Genomic DNA, 20,212 nt, shown 5'->3' with positions numbered 1-20,212 from the left:
AGTTCACTTACAATGTTTAAGACTCAGCCCTACCCAATAAATACATGTATCCTTAGGACCATATTAATTTTTATATCTCCTTCAAGAAAACAGGAGGAAATACAAGAGACCCCCCCCCCCGCCCACCACCATTCGTTTGTATTTCTAAATAGTAGAGGGAGCACTAAATAAATAGCAAAATAACTGTTTTATCTTCAATTCTGTCAACATTCACCCAATATCCGCTCTCGTACGTTTACATGAATATTTCTTTGTGTGTGTATTTTTTCTTGAAAATGGACTTTCCCCCAAAAAGACATTAAAAAAGTTGAAATTACCACACTGAACCTAACATAATATGCACACAAAATCCCTAATGGCTGTGTCTTACAAAAATAATTTATTATATTACAAAACTATATAAAAATAATAATAATAATAAATTCTGTAACAGAATAGACATATCGCTGTGCCAGCTTAAAGTTATAAATCAGGTACAGAACTTTGAAAAACAAAAAACAAGACATAATATAAGGGGGCGGGGGAATGTTGACAAATCTGATATTTTCTGCTAAATATTGTATTAATTAAAGAATTTGTTTGTAATTATAAACCGGTCCGTGTCGTTGGTCTTTGTCGTCTTCACACTTGAGCTCAGAGTTCCGTTGCAAGGGAACCAAGACTTCTTTCTTCAAGCGGTCTCAGTCGCCAGAATGCAGCCATAGTATTGCAGTATAGTTGGGAACCATATTCCCCAATTCGGGTCTTGAGCTGAAGAAATTGAGAAACCTTGCTTGAAAAAAAGTCTGTTGGTCGACTGTCAGATCATTCACTGGTAACAATCAGCCTCTACATCTTAACAGACCATCTTTAGGTGGCTGCGTAGGGTCCGTTTCTTACAAAGCATCTCAAGACGTCCTGGTCCGCAGAGAGCTCATCCTGAGGACGGTGAGCTCAGCGACGTCGGCCTCCTGCAGCTCCTCCACTTCCTGTTGGCAACTTTGCCTGATCACGTATACGACCAGACCCACGCAGATGGCGATGAGCAGGACGATGCCTAAAACCTGCCACGCGGGAGAACAGAGTGGCTCGTGAGTCTCACTGTCGTGGCCATGTTTTTCGACGTTACTGTAATAAACACTCAGAATTATCAAGAGTTAATTCCTTACAAGAAGGGGAAAGATTGTACTGAGCAAACACACACAGATTTCAGTATTCAAGTCTTCTGACTGACTAAACAGGGGTGGAACGTAGACATTTACGCGAAATATAAATCGCCTGGAGATTACAAAAATATAATTGTTTAGTGTTACTAAATAAGAGTTAATTGCTTAAAAAAAGATGCAGGGAATGCAGTAAGTGTTTTGACTTAGAGCAGCGACTTAGAAAGTTACACTAAAAATAAGATGCCCGGTGATAACAAATGTACAATTACTTAGAACGGTCTTGGAAAATGTCCCCCAAAATAGTTTGTAGCTGGCATAATCTAAAGAAAAGAGTTTAGCACGTTCACTCACCTGAGAGAAAACAAAGAGCTGCTGCGACCGCAGCATGAGCTCTTGCTGGGGGACACCTCCATCACTTATTGGCTCGCACCACTTCTGCGGAGCCGCCCTGTCCACCAGCACGAATCTGCCCTCCCAGTCTGTCATAGCGCAGGCGAAGTACTGGCCGTCCAGGAAGAGCAAAATGAGCCAGACGACGGCGGGCACCACGCTGGAGAGCGACACGCTCCGGCGACACCAGGCGTCGCAGCGGCACCCCTGGATGATGAGCATCAAGGTGAAGGCCATGACGGCCGGGATGACGAAGAAGGCGGAGGAAAACACGCCGTTCCACCTCGGGTTGCACGGACACTCGAACTCCAGCTCCACCAGTTTCTCCAGTCCCATGAGGATGAAACCGAATGCCACGTTGGAGACCAGCGGACTGTTGCTAAGTTCATCTTTGAGCCTGGTAAGCCATTGTTGTCGACTTTCCATACTTAGATGGGCTCAAGAAAGGTTGCAGTGAAAAGCCCTGAAGTGTTGTGAACACATTGGCAACGGCTAAGTGATGCGTGATAAACGCAGGCAGCCCTAAGTTCTCCCCCTCGGGCAACATGCCGCACTTCCACTCTGATTGGTTTCGAACAAAGGGGGCGCTGACACCTCCGCAGCCCATTGGTCGGGGCCAGGTTTCAGGTGGGGTTACTTTTTAAACAAAGTGGAAGGAGGGCTGCAAAGTACAACGGGGATCGCGTGTCGGAGTCGAGCGCTAAGTCTCTTCAAGTAATAGAGGTTGCTGTTGACTCATAACTGCCTTGAGTATTATATTTTTTTAAGCCGTTCAACCTTGTTCCACAAAATTCTGTTTCAAGCAAGGTTATTATAGTCTCACTATCATCAGCGGGATTTTTTTCCCCCACACAATACTATTTCTATCTCTTCTATACTGTAATGTGAGGTATTTAGTCACATCAGCTGCCTTTATTACCTATTTGTTTTTAACAATAGTAGATGGTAAAATAGCCCAAACCAAACGAATATAATCAGAAACAAAAGCACTAAGCTTCATTTTTTTCAGACGCTAATAAGACAAGATTTCACTTTTTTTTGTAGCATACATACTGCTTATATAAATGTTTTTGCTTTTTAGAGAGACCACAACTAAGTGTTCCACATGGATGCTGTCACTTTTTGCCAACTGAAGCATATTTCTTGAACCTAAGACAAATCTATTTATGTGTACTGTTTTGTTTGTGTACAGGGGCCGTTGTGAACCGGCATTTCACTTTAATTAAAACACAACAATATGGGCAGCACATCAGTGAACACGTGGTCTGCATCACAATTCGGCAGTTTGGGATTCAAACCTGGGATCTAGCCTTGTGTAGAGTTTGTATGTTCTCCCTGCGCTTGCGTATAGGTTTTCGTCAGGTACTGCAGCTTCCCCCTGCATTCCCAAAACATTCAAGTTAGATAGATAGATAGATAGATAGATAGATAGATAGATAGATAGATAGATAGATAGATCTAGATAGATAGATCTATCTAGATAGATAGATAGATCTATCTATCTATCTATCTAGATCTATCTATCTATCTATCTATCTATCTATCTAGATAGATAGATAGATCTATCTATCTATCAATAGATAGATCTATCTATCTATCTATCTATCTATCTATAGATCTATCTATATATAGATCTATCTATCTATCTATCTATCTATCCATCCATCCATCCATCTATCTATCTATGCCTTCAGGGAGTCTGAAATCACGGCTTTCCTCGCAGAACGTCGTTTCTGTGGACACTTCCCCGAACTGTCCGCAGGAGGTCGCACTTGCAGCAGCGCATATTTAATAACAAGGGCACACGAGAGGAGGATTAACCAGGAGGCCATGTTGAACTTTTCAAGGGGATATGCTTGCACGCGCAGCCATTCGATTAGCGATGACATAAAAAATAAATAAAAATAAAATTTTATATATATATATATATATATATATATATATATATATATATATATATATATATATATATATATATCGCCTTTGCGTCTAATATAATTACTAGCCGGCTGGGAAGGACGCGAGCGTCTTGGTGAAGGCCATCATCATCTCGGCCGACCGAATTGCTGCATTAATATTGCACGAGAGAGAGTGGGGCCATAAGTAGAGGAAGTCACGTGGTCGCCAGCGCGCACTTCCTCCAAAATACAACATGATGAAATGATGGAGGAAGAGAAGGAAGAGGTGCACCTTTCGCGCCGCGTGAAATAAACAACAAACTGGGGGCGGCAGTGGCGGATAATAGAATTGTCGCCATTCGTGTGTAATTACGCGCTCTTTTAAAGCCCTCAGGAGTGGAGAGAAGCAATGCGCATCAGCTTGCGCATCTTTGAATCTTCCCAACTGCACTGTGGACAATCTCTCTGACACAACCCCCTCCCTCCCTCCCTCCGTCCCTCGATCCATCCTCCTCTGCAATCCGACGAGGCTTCTCCGCCGCCGATGGCCGCACATCGGCATCCCTGAGAGCCGCCGGCTGCTTCCACACCATCCAGCGCCCCCTTTTTTTTTCTTCCTCCAACGGAACCACCCATCGATTTTTGTTTTTTTCCTCTCTCTTCTTCAACGCCAAATCGAGGAATCTGCTGCCATGCTGCGCGCGTCTTTTCACCTCCACCACTTCCACCACCATCATTATTCTTATTATCATTAGTCGAGCTTGTGATCAACACAAGATCATTCATTTCCCACTACCCTACCCGAACCCTTCCCTCACCCATCCCTTTGCATTTATTTTATTTTTTTGTCCGAGTGAGACCACGACGGGATGCGTCCTGGTGCAGTGATGCTGCTTTTGGTCCTTCTGGGCAACTTGATGCCGCCCTTCGTCACGGCTCAAAACGGTAAGAATAATAATAACGAGAGGAATAAGAAAAAAACAAAACAGATGTGACCCGTGGCGTGACTGATGCAGAGACACTAGAATAATACAGGGGGCAAAGTGACTTTAAGAGGATTTGGACTGCACTGCACTTACACCCTAAGATGCAGGTTAGGCTTCAACAGAGTCGTTGAGAAATTACTTCTATGACTTTTGTGCAGGTTTTCCCTTAATGCATTTTCTTGGTGGTTTTACTAACCTGAGTGTCTCTAATCTAAGCAGTGGATCACTTCCGTTTTTCTTTCGTGTTTGCAGGGCTTTGAATAAGAGTCCGTGTGCTGGTTGTGTGTTTATTTTTTAATGTATTTTTTAAATACACACGGGCAGTTGGCCGCCCATGCATCCCTGTCCTCAAGACTCGCCCAGTGTGTTGTACTGTAAATACACGAGGCCCATACGACTACAAACATGTCCTTTATGCCCAAATGATTTTGTGTTTAAGTTATTATACCTTGCCTTACGAGTTGAATTAATTCCATGCAAGCTCGTAACTCATTGACTCATATTTCTCTTTTTATATATTTTTTTACAAATGAAATTAATTGACATGCCGTTCCAGCTCTCAAAAGACATCCTTTTTTGTTGTTAAATGCATAAACTAAATAAAATAGTATTGCGCTGTAAAATATAAATAGTAAAGAAGATAATAAACCATAAACGTGAATGAAATAAAATAAACTTGTTTGCAAATTCACCTATTTTGCATATTTTTCCCGGAATCTATCCTGCATTATTTGCTGAAAAACTCACCTATTTTCTGGTTTTGTACTCAAGCCAAAGCTATATTACTTTGGCGCCATCTCATGGACAACTGGTGTTGTTGTAATGTTTAACTTTTTTTTTCATTTACATTTGAGATGCTCTGTTTTGTTGCTGAATCCATGTCCATGAATGTTCATCATGCACAAAGGGAAACAGAAATTGTATTTTCTACTCTGGTGATGCGGATAATGTGTGGTTAATGACGGTTTGAGCAAAGTGATAGTGTGCATATTTGTTTGCCAATGTGTGATGTCACGTCAGTTTGTGCTTGTGTTGGTGTTGTAGGCTAGTATGCTACCTAAAACCTGTGATGAGCCTCATATGCAGGTGGTTTGCTTGTGTTAAATAATTTAACTACTAAATGCAGTGGTTTATGTAACATGGGGTCATGATTGTGTACATGCTATATGCACGGTGTTGGTGGTGTTCTTGCAGACCACCTTAAAGTACAGTAAATCTTTCGAAATGGACCACAGTACAGGTCTCCACTTTAATTAAAAATATTGTTGTATCTACAGAGAGTTTGGCCAACCCGGTTTCAGCAGGGTAACAAGATGGCCTCCATAGGTCATGTGACCAGCAGTTGACCAATCACAGCTCTCTCTATATACGGCTCTGATTGTATCTATTGGCATTTACAAACCTCTTGTGGATTTTTGCTATTTCTGGCAGGGCTCATCTCTATCCCCTGCCAAATAGCTCAGTTTATAGTACCAATTCACTGTATAATGAAGCCGAAAGTCACATGCACAGACACTGTTATTTGTGTTGATGTGTGCCTTCAAGGGGAATGGCCTAGGGAGTGACGTCAGAGGCTGCAGCCACGCTGTTTTGCGTCTGTTACATGCTCCTTGCGAGTGTTTTCGGATTGTGTTTTTGTACCATTCAATAAGCGTCTAAAGGTGCGTCTCTGATTTTTACCTCCCCACTTTAATCAAGCAGCAGCCTAAATAAACCCCACTTATAACAACCAACAGGTCACAAGTCGACTTAACCACTCCGTAACGATGGTTATAACTTGAAGTCGAAAAAATTACCTGTTTTGGCATTAACAACATGGACGCCTCGCTGAAATTAAAAGGCAGTCAGAAGGCTCGGCAAATTAGCAGCGGTGACTCAAGCGTGTGAAATATTTGACTAAAACTACGAGCTGAGGGTTGTATAAAATTTGCAGTTGTCGTTTTGTTTTATTATCAGTAACTTTGACGTTCAGACAAAACAAAAACGCTGAAGTCAAGAAAACAAAAAGACAATGGTAACACTATCATTTTGATATTTACGATAATTGAATTTGTGACGCATTTTAATGTTGACCATTTAAGCTACCAAAAATGGTGTTGTCACATTAACAAAAAGCGAACATCAATTTGACTGAGGCACTTTGAGAAACACATTCCAGATGATTTCCTGTTTTCATTGTATTTGCTGCCCCCGACTTCCATCTTAAGGGAGCATGGTATTTCCTTTCACTGCTATGTGGGTGACAGTCAGATCTGCTGTAGGTCTCGCTAATCAAAAAAGACTCTTTCTACTTAAAGCCACTTTTGTTCTTTTGGAGGAAATCAAAACATGGATGGCACTACATTTCTTGAACTTCAACGAAAAGAAAGCAGAATTTACGGTGTTTAGTCCCAGTGGCCCTTGCACATCATTCTCACCTTGTTGACTTGGCCCGTGTCGTCTTGTCTAAAGCCAGCCTCGAATTTCGATTTTAAATTGGCCGGTGATTTTAAAATGCAAATTGGTGCTGTTGTTAAATCCAGTATATATATATATTTTTAATCTTAGGCAGCTGGTTCAGGTAAAGCCTCTCCCGTCAACAGCAATTAGAAACAGTCATCCATGATTCTGTCACATCTCTGCGAGAATGATTGTTAATGCTCATTATTTTGGAGTCAGCCAGTCCTCCCTCAAGCGTCTCCAGTTGGGCCAAATTGCTGCTGCTCATAAGAGGGAGTACATAACTCCAATTCTGGCCTCTATCCCCTGTTCATTTTAGAGTAAATTTAAGATTTTTTTTTGTGTCTTCAAATCTTTAAATGGTTTTGCCGCACCTTACCTCTATGAGCTCCTCCACTTTTATGCATCTGCCCGGTGCCTGAGGTCCCTGAACCAGACACTACTGGAGGTACCCCCAGGACTAAGCGGAACCCCAGAGGGGATTCAAGCTTTTTTCAATGCCATTCCCTCCCATTGGAATTACCTCCTTTAAACTCATATTCTCCTAAAAATGTATAAATACATTCTATTTTAAATATCACCATTGTCCAAAAGACGCATTTATAAGTTTTTTTATGTGTGTGTTTTTTTTATGCTAGTGCATCAGCCTCTGAATTGCCGAGAACGGTTGAAGCAATGGTACAAAAATGGCCAGCAGCAGAGTATAAGAGATCAACCAGGGCCATGTTGCAAACAAGATGTTTTCCCTACAGTTTAAAACAGATTTGTGAATAATGATGAAACGTGGCTATATTCTAATGCTAATGGCTGCAAAACGGAAACAGATAGAAATATACTTTTTCTTCCTGATGAAAGAAGAGACTCTAATCTTCCATGTTCTTATAGCACTAAAACAGGGGTGGCTAAGTTTGGTCCTCAAGAGCCATTATCCAGCCTGTTTTCCATGTTTCTCTCCACTAACACACCTGATTCATGATCAGGATCGTTATCAGGCTTCTGCAAAGCTTGCTGATAAGCTGATCATTAGATTCAGCTGCGCTGAAGGAGACATACATGAAAAACAGGCTGGAAAATGGCTCTCAAGGGCCGAAATTGGCCACCCCTGCAATAGAACACAATATTGTGTGTGCCTTGCAAAATCCAGTAAAACAGCCGGGTGCGAAGGGGGTTGCTTCAGTAAAAATGGCTGGCAGTGAATGAGTTAAACGTTCAGCAAAACTCCTCTCTGTCCATCTTTAAAACACGTCTTAAAACACATTTTGAGACTATTAGTCAATTTTTGGGGGCTCCAAAAACACTGTTAGTAGAGAATGATGTATTGTTTCACAAGTTTTGACTTTGAGACAGATCTTGTGTAATAGCCCCTCGTTTCTTGTGCAACCCCAATGTTTTCCCCCTAAAGGACAACTTGTAATTTTCAGTAGGTCTGAGTGATGAGCAAGAAGTAATCCTCATGGGAGGGGGGAAAAAAATATCAAAAAACAAACGCAGGGGAGGGAATTACTGTGCATACTTAAATATAAAGCCTAATACCCCGCCTCGTCTTTTCTGGAGGATAATCAGACACCCACCGTGAGATTGTGAATAAATGGTGCTTTTTTGAGGGTGGGATGAGAAAGGTTGACGCAAACCTGCACTGTCATAGTCTAAAGAGAGTTTAATTTGACCCATTTCAAACAAATAATGCACCATAGAAAATAGTATGACAATGTAGCAGAGTGGATTAAGGAGAAAATAAGTGCAAAATCACAATGGTTTCACAACAAAATATCATCCCAGGGATTCCGTTCATTCCTTTTTTGGGTCTCTGTGGTGCAAGGAGTGTGACGTGAGGCATTTTCCAATCTCGGCTATGTGGAAAATCTTATACTGTATCCTATAATGCTTCTATTGTTGGACATATCTGAAGAGAGGTTGTTTTTTTTTTGGTTGAGTAGGTGTGAAATGAGAAATGTGTGTGCGCGTGTGTGGGGAGGATATCTTACTTTAATTCTACTGAATGACACAATACATGTCAGCTGTTTTTTTTGCGCCCGAAAGCCGTTCAATTCAACGACGCAATTCAGATTGGAGGCCAAGCGATGCGTGGCTTCTTATGTAATGTCGGATTTTCTGTGGTATTACAGCCTTCAGGTTGTGATGCGTGGAGACTAATAATTATAAGTGCATCAGATGTAATCACTGTTTTCGAGTAGTGGGGGGGGGGGGGCAGGTCGCAGGGGGAATCCGTGGCTTTTTTCCTCCTCACGTTCATCAGGGGAGAAGTGAAGTGGGCGGTCGAGTTCCAGCGACAGATATGAGTGCAAATAGTGTTCCCCCATGCATCCCTCTCGGCCATTCTGCCCGTTTCTATTTTTACCGCCACGACACGGCAACGTGGGTTTAAGGTCCTTTTGTGAAAGTGAATCCATTAACGCTTAATGGATGGCCTCCTTGCGCACAGCTGCAGCCGCCTTGCCAAGACCTGTGATGACGCTGCCAGCCCTTGAAGGCCGTTAGACGACGCTATGCTGGGGGGAAAAAAAGATAAACATACACTATAGCTTGCTGCTAATGCTAAGTTGTACGTGTAATAAATTAAAGTAAAGTAAAGCACCACTGATTGTCACACCCAACTAAGTGGGGCGAAATTCGTATCTCCGCATTTGACCCATCCCCTGAAGGAGCGGTGAGCAGCAGCAGCTCGGGAATCATTTGGTGATCTAACCCCCCAATTCCAACCCTTAATGCTGAGTGTCAAGCAGGGAGGCAAATGGGTCCCATTTTTATAGTCTTTGGGTATGACCCGGCCGGGGATTGAACCCACGACCTCCAGGTCTCAGGGCGGACACTCTACCACAAGGCCACTTAAAGATAGCGACAGAGCCCTCCCGCAAGAAAAATTAAAAACTGCGGGTAATTGGCAGTAACAGTCCTAAAAATGTAATTGCTTATGTAAAGCTTATGTAATTGCTCATTTTATTACTTTAAACTGTAACTATATGCCACAAACACCAACATTTTCCTCTTTGAAAAAATGCAACCACCTTTATTTCTAATGGGAAAAAATAAGTCTAAATATGAAGTTTGTTTTGTACAAATCTTTAAAGCACAGTTACCCTGCCAACTATCATTTTTTTGTATTATTGGACAAAGACACTAGCAAGAAGGCTGCACCCACAAGCACTGCACTAAGCACGGGAGTATAATAAATAGTATTTTGCCAATAAGTGGCCCTTTCGTTCCTCTTTATTTCCACCAAGCGTTGCAATCCAGAGAGGCGGGGTTTGCCTTTTTAAGACTAGCATTATAAAGCTGCATCTGATCCAATCAATAGGGCTATGAGACAAAGGAGCGACTTATCCATTATCATGTTTCTTGTCCGCGCGCTCTGGACAAAAGGTCCATTTATGAATCTGGAAAATATACTACGGGCCTCGAGCCAGCGCTTCGACCGAGTCGTTCTTGCTTTGTGTGAAATCTGATATGGACCCACACTGAAGGCAAAAACACTCAACAGGCAGACATGGACGGACAACTGTGTAAAATGAGCAGGGAATTTATATATGTATAGATATGTACATTATATAGATAGATAGATAGATTATTCTTTTAATACAGTATTATGATTTTTCGACATCATGCTCAAGGTGTCAGGTTATAGAGAAAAGTCTACTTAATGTGATAATGATAGCAAGTGCATCAAGTTTAATACAAGCTATTAGCTAGAAATGCTAACATGGGGTCATGTGAAATCTATTGGTTTTGCTTCAAATCGTTTGACTTTGCCTGCTTTGACCTCCAAAATACAATAAAAGGACGTGTTTAGCGGTTGTGATTACAGGGCCGGATTAGAGCGTGCCTTCCCAGCAAGGGTTACTGGGATTTAAATCTCATTAAACTGCTGCCGGCTTGCCGCTCCACTGTGATTCTAATGACAGCGTACGGGAGCGGTTTTACTTGAATTTATGAAAAACAGCGACATTGTGTCACATGGCTCCCCCACCGTGACATTACATAAGGTGTACTGTAATGCCAGTGGTATCAAGCGATGTAGAATGCTAAGAATGACAACTGATTGATGAATACGAGCTTCTTGTTTTAGCTTCCGCAAAATGAGCAGAGGCTCAGTTGTGCTGAATATAAAAGGGAACAATTGACTGTAATGTAATTTGTAACTCATGGGCCACTCCATTGGACACTTTGAACTATATTATTGTCATGACACACTCGTGTGAGGTTTGCGGTAAGCTTCACATTGAAAAAAGGTTAGCTATGTCCAAGCTGTATCATGCTATGCTAAAAGTCGATAATTATTGTTTAAAAGTGAGTCTGTGTGAGCGGTAACCGAGTCATCCTGTTTGGTAACAGTTGAAATGATTTTGACATACACTGGTCCTTTATACACAATCCCTTTGCTCAAACACATTCTTCAACAGAAAACAATGGCATTCTTAACTGTCCTGTCAAATGTAAATAATAATAATAATAAAAAGAAAATTAAAAAAACATTGCTGTGTAATAAAACCATATAGGAAGTACTCACCCTTTGGGGACAGAGGTGTGTTTTCAGGTTAAGTTGCACATCTGGACTTTATTACTCTTCATTGTCATGCAAGTGTAAAAAAGAAAATAAATTATCCACTACATATTACTATTTATAAGCAATAAATAATGTACTCACCGTTAACTCTTAAGATGCTGCGATGAACAGTCAGACGGCACTTGTACTTCATGTTGGTTTGCCCCCTTAACCCGTAAAAGCCTAAAGTGCCTGCCAAAACATGCCTGTAAAACCTGTGGGTGACTTTAGAATCGCCCCCGTAAACCTGAAGTTTCCCTGGAAATTCAACAATATTGTCAATGCCTACTAAAAAATTCATATCTCAGCTCCTGGATCAGATAGAAACGCTTACACCTGTGGCGTTCACACAAACCTAAGTTTATTATTATAAACCTTTAATATATATATATTTTTAAATCAACTAACAAACCTCGGGGGATCGAGTGGTAATTATTTGTCGTCCATTCCGTTACATAGCCGTAGACATTTTCAACATCCTCATTGCCTACAAACATAGGTACGTCACCCTCTTGGGTATATTCTGATGCATTTTATCGGCTAAGATAACAAGAATTGGTCAAAACAAACCAAAATGATGTATCCGCTCTCCCGACTTTAAAGGTAGGAGAGCGCTAGAGCGCTCGCGGCTCTAGTGGTAGAAACGCAGCAATGCGCTCCTGGCCTGAATGGGTTAACTGTGGAAGGGGCGGGGAGGTAAACACAGTATGTGGTTATTTTGTTGTTGAATAGTAGACATTTTATGCATGCATAAAGAATGTATTATGAAAAATGAACTACACATTTTTTTGCCATTCATCTGGTTAGGAATTCTGCGGTCTTATGTGGCCCCAGTCAGTAGCACTGATGAAAAATTGTCTCCCCCGCCATCATTTAAGTTGACCATACTTGACATACAGAATAAAAAATCCTGTCACTCCTGCTCGATTGACAAAAAAGAAAGAAACAAAAAAAGTTCCTATATCAAGTAAGTCACAATACCAGCAGCTCTCGTGTCTGGTAAAAGTGCAAAAATCTGTCACAGGTACAACACACCCACCGATGCACCCACTACCACTTCACCACACACGCACAAGTCGCACGCACACACACGGACACACGGACACACGGACACACGGACACACGGACACACACACACACACACACACACACACACACACACACACACACACACACACACACACACACACACACACACACACACACACACACACACACACACACACACACACACACACACACACACACACACACACACACTACCTTCTTGCATGTGACCAGTTCAGTGGTCCTTGGGGGGTTTTCCTACTCGCTGCTCTCTCTGTCTGCCTTGTGGGAGTGCAGATGGGGATCCAGGTTGTAGGCAGGCAGCTGACTCACTCTCAGGCTGCACGGCGCTTGTGTGCGGCTTGATGTTGCCTCTCAGGGGAGCTCTCTTTTATACCGACATCAGTGGAGCAACGCTTTAATGCTTAAACAACTCGAATTTTTTTGCACTACTGCTGCTGCCGAACAATGAGCCTTTCTCTCATTGCGTTACCCTGCTTAGATTCCTTGTAAGCCCAAACAGCAACTTTCAACAGAATATCTGAGTTGGACCAAATAAAATAATATGTTATACATAGAAACTATGTTAGTTCTAATATGGAAATTGGAATTCTCTGCTGAAAATGCCACTACAATGAAAATGCTCTATTTTGTCTTTGGCATATAACACCCTGGACTTGTCAGTCAATCAATAGGTGACCTTTTATTCAGTGGGCATGAAGCCTGGGCAAGCTTTATGAATGTCAGCTTTGTGAATTACTAGACTTCAAATCCTCTATTTTTGCAACATATGAAAGACAGGTTTTTGCAATATTTTACCGTGGACTGTTCGCCGATCAATACAGAGTGTGAAACAGGATGGAACACCGAGTAGTAATCTAGCACCAAACACAATGTATGAAAATCTGCTATGTGAACCACCTCACTGAAAATGCTCTGTTTAGCCACAATTAGGATGACTGTATATTGCTCCCTGGATTGGTCACTCGTCAATTGCAGGGCCAGTGCGAACAGCTAATTGCGTGGGATCAAGCGCACACGTTTATGAACCACTGCACTGGAAATGCTCTATTGTGCTAGAATTGAACAACAATTAGAGTTGGAGCACCGAGTGAGAATAGTGCTCGCACAAGCAAGAAGGCCAGATACATGAGTTGCCAACATTTGAAAATGTTAAATCTTCCACCCTGGATTGGTCGGGCCTATACAAGCGGCGTAAAAGTTAGTTCTGAGAAACACTACAGTACAAACGGTATATTACATTCATTTACATAAAATAAAAAAATAGATGTAAGATGTTTTTGTCTATAGTAAATTTACAATTTAACTAATTAGTAAACACTCCAGTAATTGATTGTTTGGTACGTGACAACATTTTTTCATACACTTTACTGTATTTTACTTCTCACCAATAGTGTTATCCATGCAGTATAGGGTACCGGTAAATAGAAGATTTACCACATGAATTAAGAGGTGGTAGCTTGTTTTGCGTTAGTTTGCAAAAATGATTTGTGGGGAACTTATCTCACTTTTTGGCCAAAGTAGCAGAGTACATCAACACTAGCTGCATTCTTTTTCCGGTATTACTTCGAAGTGAGAATGGATGGATGGATGAATGGGCGCCAGCTGTTCTGTGTCAGCATGTTGTTGAACCGTGCAGCAATTGCGCTTGCCCATTTGTTGAATGTTGTCTGTAGTTTGTTCCGTGCGTTAATTCTCCCCCGCTGCATACAAATTATGCCCCGGCTATTTTCTTCCCCCGGCTGTCACCTTGAACAGCATTTAATTGGCTTTTTAATGCATTCATTTTCTGTTATTATTATGGTCCCTAAGAGTCGATGGCTACCTTTGCCATGAACTGAGCTGCTCAACGCCTCGCGTGCATACAATCGTAGTAAGGAATGTCACAGTAAATGTGTCAAATTGAAATTCCGCTTTCATGAGTGTGCGCGTATTAGACTTGGTTTCACCCTCTGGAATTTTGTTATGAGCTTGATGGAAGCAGATGTTTGCAGAGAAAAGAAACAAATGCTAATTACTCTGCATAACTGGAGGCATCGCGCAGAGAAGCTTGCATTGTAAGTGCACTTTTTTTTTTTATTCCCGCTAAATTCTCCTCACAATTTCTGCTTCCATTCTATCTAATTCATTTCCATCTGGCTGTGAGTCATGAGCATGTTTTCGGCAACAAAACTGTTACTATGGTTACCAAGAAAAAATTCATGTATTGTCAAAGTATGTGAAATTCTTTGGCTGGACTTTTGACATTCTGTTCAAGTCAACTTGCCAGATGACAGAGATCACAAGTTTGGGGGAGACTGAATTGCCAAATAGAATGAAGCCAAATGACAGTGAAAGAAAAGAAAATCAAACAAATGAACTCAAAGCTAAGCAGTGGAATTGTGGTTAGTATGTCTGTCTAGCAGTCAGGAGATCTGGGGTCTAAATTTATCTGTGGAGTTTGTATGTTCTTCTGGTGCTTGCAAAGGTTTTCTCCAGGTACGCTGCCTTCCTCTCAAATTGCAAAAACATGTATGTTAGGTCTCTCGCCGCCCAACGTCATCTGGGATAGACAAAAGACAAAAAGAAAAAGGATGGATGAATGAATTGATGGATGGACGGACAGCTAAGCTGCAGGCAACAATGAACTAGCACCCCTCTACCCCAAGAATTTGGGAGGTGTGCCAGACTGAGTTTGAAGTAAATGGGAGCGTCAAGAGGAGTTATTGCATCTTTTCCTTCATGTCAGTAGGAGGTGCGCCTACGAGTCTCTTAAAGGCAAGAGCTTCATCACACACAAGACGTTTGGCCAAGGTCTGACCTTGTGAAGTTTAGTTATTACAGTTTCGTCTTTTATGACGTGTCATCAAGTTTCAAGCCGCCACAGTACATGAGGACAGGACATGCAATGATGGAAACTCAATTTCTGCGCAATTTGGTATCGCCGATCTGTCTAGTATTTCAGTTCATGTTTGGCAGCAATGGGATAAGTCTTTCTTAACGGACCTAAAATGACTCCCAATGTCTTCTTGGACATGGGTTTTTGAGATTGTTTTGCTGGTATACTCATAGAAGACACCAAATTTCAAGTTGTAAGTGAAACTGGCTTTTGGGACTGGATTTTCCCAAAATTCGTACCCTTATTCTGAATGTAATTTTCATGCAAAACGTTTTCGATTATGGTAAATCCCTCATAAATGGTGCTATATCTAGCCTAAGAACAATGACTGAATCCAATCTGCTCAGTATAAATGAACGACTACAAAGTATTACTACCCCAGTTTACTTTCTGCTCAGACAAATCTGGAGGGCCTTCTATTAGGAGAAAAACGGCAGTTTAACAGCATCTTTGCTCCAATTTCCTACGACTATCGAGGACAAAGTTAAGTTAAGGTCGTTTCTTTTCTTTCTTTCTTTTGTTTACAGCTGACAGGCTTCGGGGGAGGTTGAGAAGAGTATCTGTGGTCCAGGTGATTTGTCATTAGTTGAGGCTCATTAGGGCTGTCAGTGTGTTGTTGGGCTGACTACCGATGTGGAACTAGGGCATGAAGGAAGCCCAAACACACACTGGTACACGTGTACCTTTGACACTGATGGGATCCCACTTCATCAACAATACTGCAGTGTTTCCTATATAGGCAGGGGCGTGGCTTCCAGTGTAATACTACTAGCTGATGTTGTTCCAAAGTGTCACTCATTCAGTGGTCTATGGGGGAGGTGTTTGTTTGACTCTTCGTTAAATGGAGTTTGGGAAAAACTGCTCTTGAATGTCCTGCTTATCCAAATTGAAGGTTGGATGACCTCATTTTTGCTGTCATAGCAATATCTGCTCGGGATTAAAGGAGATTACGTTTATTCCGTTCCCCACCACCAACGTGGGGCATTTTCCATAACGCGCTGTTATTAGGTGCTTGATTTCTAATTTAACTGTGCAGGCTAGTTTATGTTTTTAAATGCCTCTAATGTCCCACAGAGAAATACCAATTTAAAGCAGAGACACTGTTGGATCAGTCTCAACTCATTCACTGTCTCAAAATGACATGACGTCAATATTATTGACAAAGCACTTCAACTTCACTATGGCACAACGCCACCAGACAACATCATTCCGCTCAATGTAACTAGCATTGAAACGGGGGTTCAGAACATTTAGAGAGACATGCACTTTGGACCGGTTGCCAGGGGCACATAAGAACAACCATTCACCCTCTTATTCAGACTTGTGGACAATGTAATAGTTAATGCCTAATCGCATCAAAAAACATTGTTTTCCCCTGATCAACAAAATTCTGATGGTTAGATGCTTTCCCACCCCAAACATTTTTAGATACAAGTCTAACCTATATACTTGTACGTGGTGTTCACCCCTAGCACCACCAAACATAAAAGTTAGCTTTCCTGAAGTTTTCTTGTTATTGAGGTTAAGTGTAAGTGGTGCCACTGATTGTCACGGCAACGTGCCAAAAAGTCAGGTTGATTGTTGATGAGTGTTCGTCAACTCCACAAGGGTTTCTGATGAACAGATCTCGGGGAACCTGACAAGACTGATGAAACTCAGTTGCGCTTTCCCCAGAATATATTTATTTACAGTGAACAGGTTTTAGGTAATATGCACTCTACATGCACTACACTCGGGCACGTTGTAACTGTGAAGAGCACCGGTTCTCAATTTGTCACACTTTGGGACTCACATTTTCCCCATTGTCATTCAGTTGCAACTCATGTTAAACCAAGCAAATTTCTCCATGAACTTTTACTGTACTTGTCATCAAGAAGGTCAGCATTGAGTTGAAGCCTAGCCGACTTAGGATGAAAGCCGGAGTACAGACCAATTGCAGGTTCAATTAGTATACAGACAAAAAACATTGACACGCACATTCCCACTAAGGGCAGTTTTAAGCCTTCAGTAAACCTAACATGGATATTTTTGAAATGTGGGACGGAACAGACGGGGATAAATTGCAAACACCACATGCAGAAGGCCTAGGAACTGTGTGTAGATGTTTGAACAACACAATTTCACATAATGCGGTCCAATCGTCCCAGGCTATACCAGACACTGGTACAACCTCTCAGAGAGAAACAGTGGCGAAACAACTAAATATCAGTTTAGTGATTCACAGCTAAGACAGTAAACGTTTGAGTTTGCAAAATGCAGGCATTGTCGTTTTGTGGATAAAGCCAAATATTGTATTGTTTCTTTCTTCACTTTCATTACATTATTTTTGGTCTTTTCTGTGATCTGGAATATAATGGGGAGTATCCAAAACGCATTTTCAATGCAATAACACATAGCTGACGACCAGTTCAGGGAATAGCCTGCCTCTTGCTCAAAGAGCCAAGTGGGATAGACTCTCAGTAACCTGCAACACTATTGGGGACAAACACTATACTGACGACTGACCTTTACACACTTGTTTTTTTAAACACTGCTATTATTCTCAACTGTATCACAAACTAAGATTTATGACCCTTTTTTATTGTCATTGCACAAAAGTTCAAATACCATTTTGCCTCTGAATATCAGCGCAAATTGGCAAGCAAGGGGCAAGTAAGTCACTGATATAGACTGACAGCAGACAGACTGAAGACTTCAAAGACAGTTCTACGTTATTTATTTCTTTTTACTTTGTTTAACACTTACTAATGATTTGGGCCTCTTTCTTTTGCTTGATATCCTGTTTTTCCAAGCTGTACTCTAATCACATTGAATTTCCTATACATTCCAATGTTATTTTCTCACTTTATCTACTGCTCTAACCTTCATGATCTTTTTGTTTTCAGCTGGGTTTGTGAAGTCACCGATGTCGGAGACTAAGCTCACTGGGGACACATTTGAGCTCTACTGCGACGTACTTGGTAACCCCACCCCAGAGATCCAGTGGTGGTATTCCGAGATCAACCGAGCAGACTCGTTCAAGCAGTTGTGGGACGGAGCCCGCAAACGCAGAGTGTCCATCAACACTGCTTATGGTGCCAACGGTGTCAGCGTTCTGGGTATTACGCGCCTCACGCTGGAAGACTCTGGGACCTATGAGTGCCGGGCTAGCAATGACCCAAGGCGAAATGACCTGCGACAAAACCCTGCTATCACCTGGATTCGGGCCCAGGCCACCATTTCGGTGCTACAAAGTGAGTCGTGCAGTCCTTTCAATGATGAATGAACCTGTAATCTTCTGTCCTAACCACTCCAGCCTGTAAACTTTTTCAGTGTTGTAAAATGTGACTGTCTTGCTTTGATACGTGACAGACGGATGTCATAGGACAGCAATGATATAAAATATCCCCTCTGAAGTCCTTACACTAACTAGCATTTCATTTTTTTCCCGTTACATTATTAGTTAGACTTTCCCATAATCCCTTAAATATTTTGTTGCTTATGACCACAAACATGGAAACACTGCTGCTATAACAATTTTTACCCTTTCTATCCATGTCAATCAATTTGAGCCTTTTACTCTTTGTGATTGTATTTGTGACTGCTACTTTGATTGCGTCTCTTTCACTGCTTGGATTGTTGTCTTTACTCCAAAGTCCAGCCTGCTAAATGCATGCTTATGTCGTAATTTTTCTTTTTCATTCAGCCGTTTCACTTCAATGTAATTGGGAGTGTTAGAAAACACAAGTGGACATTGGAGTTCAGTCTCTCCCAAAAAATTATATATTTTTGCTCTCTAATTTGGTGGTGATCCAATAAAAAAAATCAGACCCCATTGGGTGTCTCATTTCGCCTTTGGATGAGACATATTTTATTTCCTTGAAACAGTCTCCCAGGGCTTGTCAGAGCATTGGTGTAAAAGGGTCTCATCCAATATCTGTGTGTGACTGTGAATCAGTAATGACATTATAGGCCCTTAAACCCTCTGCTCTATGCACACAAACAGTCAAACACACTGAATGGCGAGTGCACTTTTCTAATCTGTGCATGCTTGGCCGCTCGGCCCACTGAAGCACATAGACTTAAATGTTGTTAGTCATTGTGAGCTTCTTCCAGAGAGGCTATAAAGGTGTCAGATCCCTGCCAGCCCTTCTGACAAATGTTTATGTATATATTGGCATCATTTCATGTAGGCAAGCTGATTATTTTCAGCATAGGCTACCACCAATTGAAAATATACATGTTCTGTTGTTACTTAAGATACAGTATGTTCCACACATATACATTTTTATCCATGGCACTATATAAGAGGCTGCCAGTTAATGACAGACAGAATACCAATAACGCAATATTGCACTGTAGTACACCAACATTAGATGTTGATGATGCACTGCTGACCAAACACTACTCAACTATATGCATCTGCACATTTTGTTGTTATTCAAGAAGTTATCCAAGACACTATATAAGAGGCTCTAAATTATGGTTGATACAGAATATCAATATTGCAATTGCATTGTAATACACTAAATATTAGATATTGATGCTGTACCGCTTTCCAAACACTGCCTAAATATCTGCAGCAGCACACTTAATGATATAACATGATATAACATAAATATTATTTCTTAAGCTACTGAACATGATGTTATTTAAACATGATACCATTTGGTACAAGGCCTGTACTGAGAAAGGATTATTTGAAATTGTCCCTATTTGGTAAAGTATTTTATTATTATTTTTTAAACCTTGAGTACCAACTTTGTATGTCTCCTTGCATTCAGTGCTACTCACACTGGTGTATGGAAGGTGCAAATTTTTGGTGGTGGTCGGAGGGGCCGTTGGCGCACACTGGCAGCCACGCGTCT

At 41.4% G+C, this 20,212-nt stretch overlaps 3 protein-coding genes across 4 annotated transcripts in view; 1 reads left to right on the top strand and 2 right to left on the bottom strand.

The window, feature by feature from the left end:
• Positions 1 to 456: 456 nt before the first annotated feature.
• Positions 457 to 2,922, bottom strand: LOC147176887 (calcium homeostasis modulator protein 4). The gene is made up of 3 exons (XM_086071970.1): positions 1,497 to 2,922; positions 880 to 1,043; positions 457 to 750 (listed from the first exon to the last, which is right to left on the bottom strand). Exons 1-2 carry the CDS (start codon positions 1,959 to 1,961, stop codon positions 888 to 890), a joined length of 621 nt encoding a protein of 206 aa, XP_085928096.1. The 5' UTR covers positions 1,962 to 2,922; the 3' UTR covers positions 457 to 750; positions 880 to 887.
• A 771-nt stretch (positions 2,923 to 3,693) lies between these two features.
• The window catches only part of nptnb (neuroplastin b), a 31,007-nt gene continuing 14,488 nt past the window's right edge, over positions 3,694 to 20,212 (top strand). For both annotated transcript variants that reach the window (XM_086072450.1, XM_086072451.1), the window contains exons 1-2: positions 3,694 to 4,378; positions 18,251 to 18,598. In XM_086072450.1, the coding sequence (XP_085928576.1) occupies positions 4,303 to 4,378; positions 18,251 to 18,598 (424 nt within the window). In that variant the 5' untranslated portion in view covers positions 3,694 to 4,302. The remainder of the gene's footprint in view (positions 4,379 to 18,250; positions 18,599 to 20,212) is intronic.
• The window catches only part of rec114 (REC114 meiotic recombination protein), a 29,660-nt gene continuing 24,025 nt past the window's right edge, over positions 14,578 to 20,212 (bottom strand). The window contains exon 7 of the mRNA XM_086072453.1: positions 14,578 to 15,029. The gene's annotated coding sequence lies outside the window, so the exon portion shown is untranslated. The remainder of the gene's footprint in view (positions 15,030 to 20,212) is intronic.

This window comes from Leptonotus elevatus, chromosome 3 (assembly GCF_054856555.1).
Source record: "Leptonotus elevatus isolate MCC_2025b chromosome 3, RoL_Lele_1.0, whole genome shotgun sequence".
NCBI lineage: Eukaryota > Metazoa > Chordata > Actinopteri > Syngnathiformes > Syngnathidae > Leptonotus > Leptonotus elevatus.
Note: the sequence above shows the minus strand (reverse complement) of the source record. Positions and strands in the feature narration are given on the sequence as shown.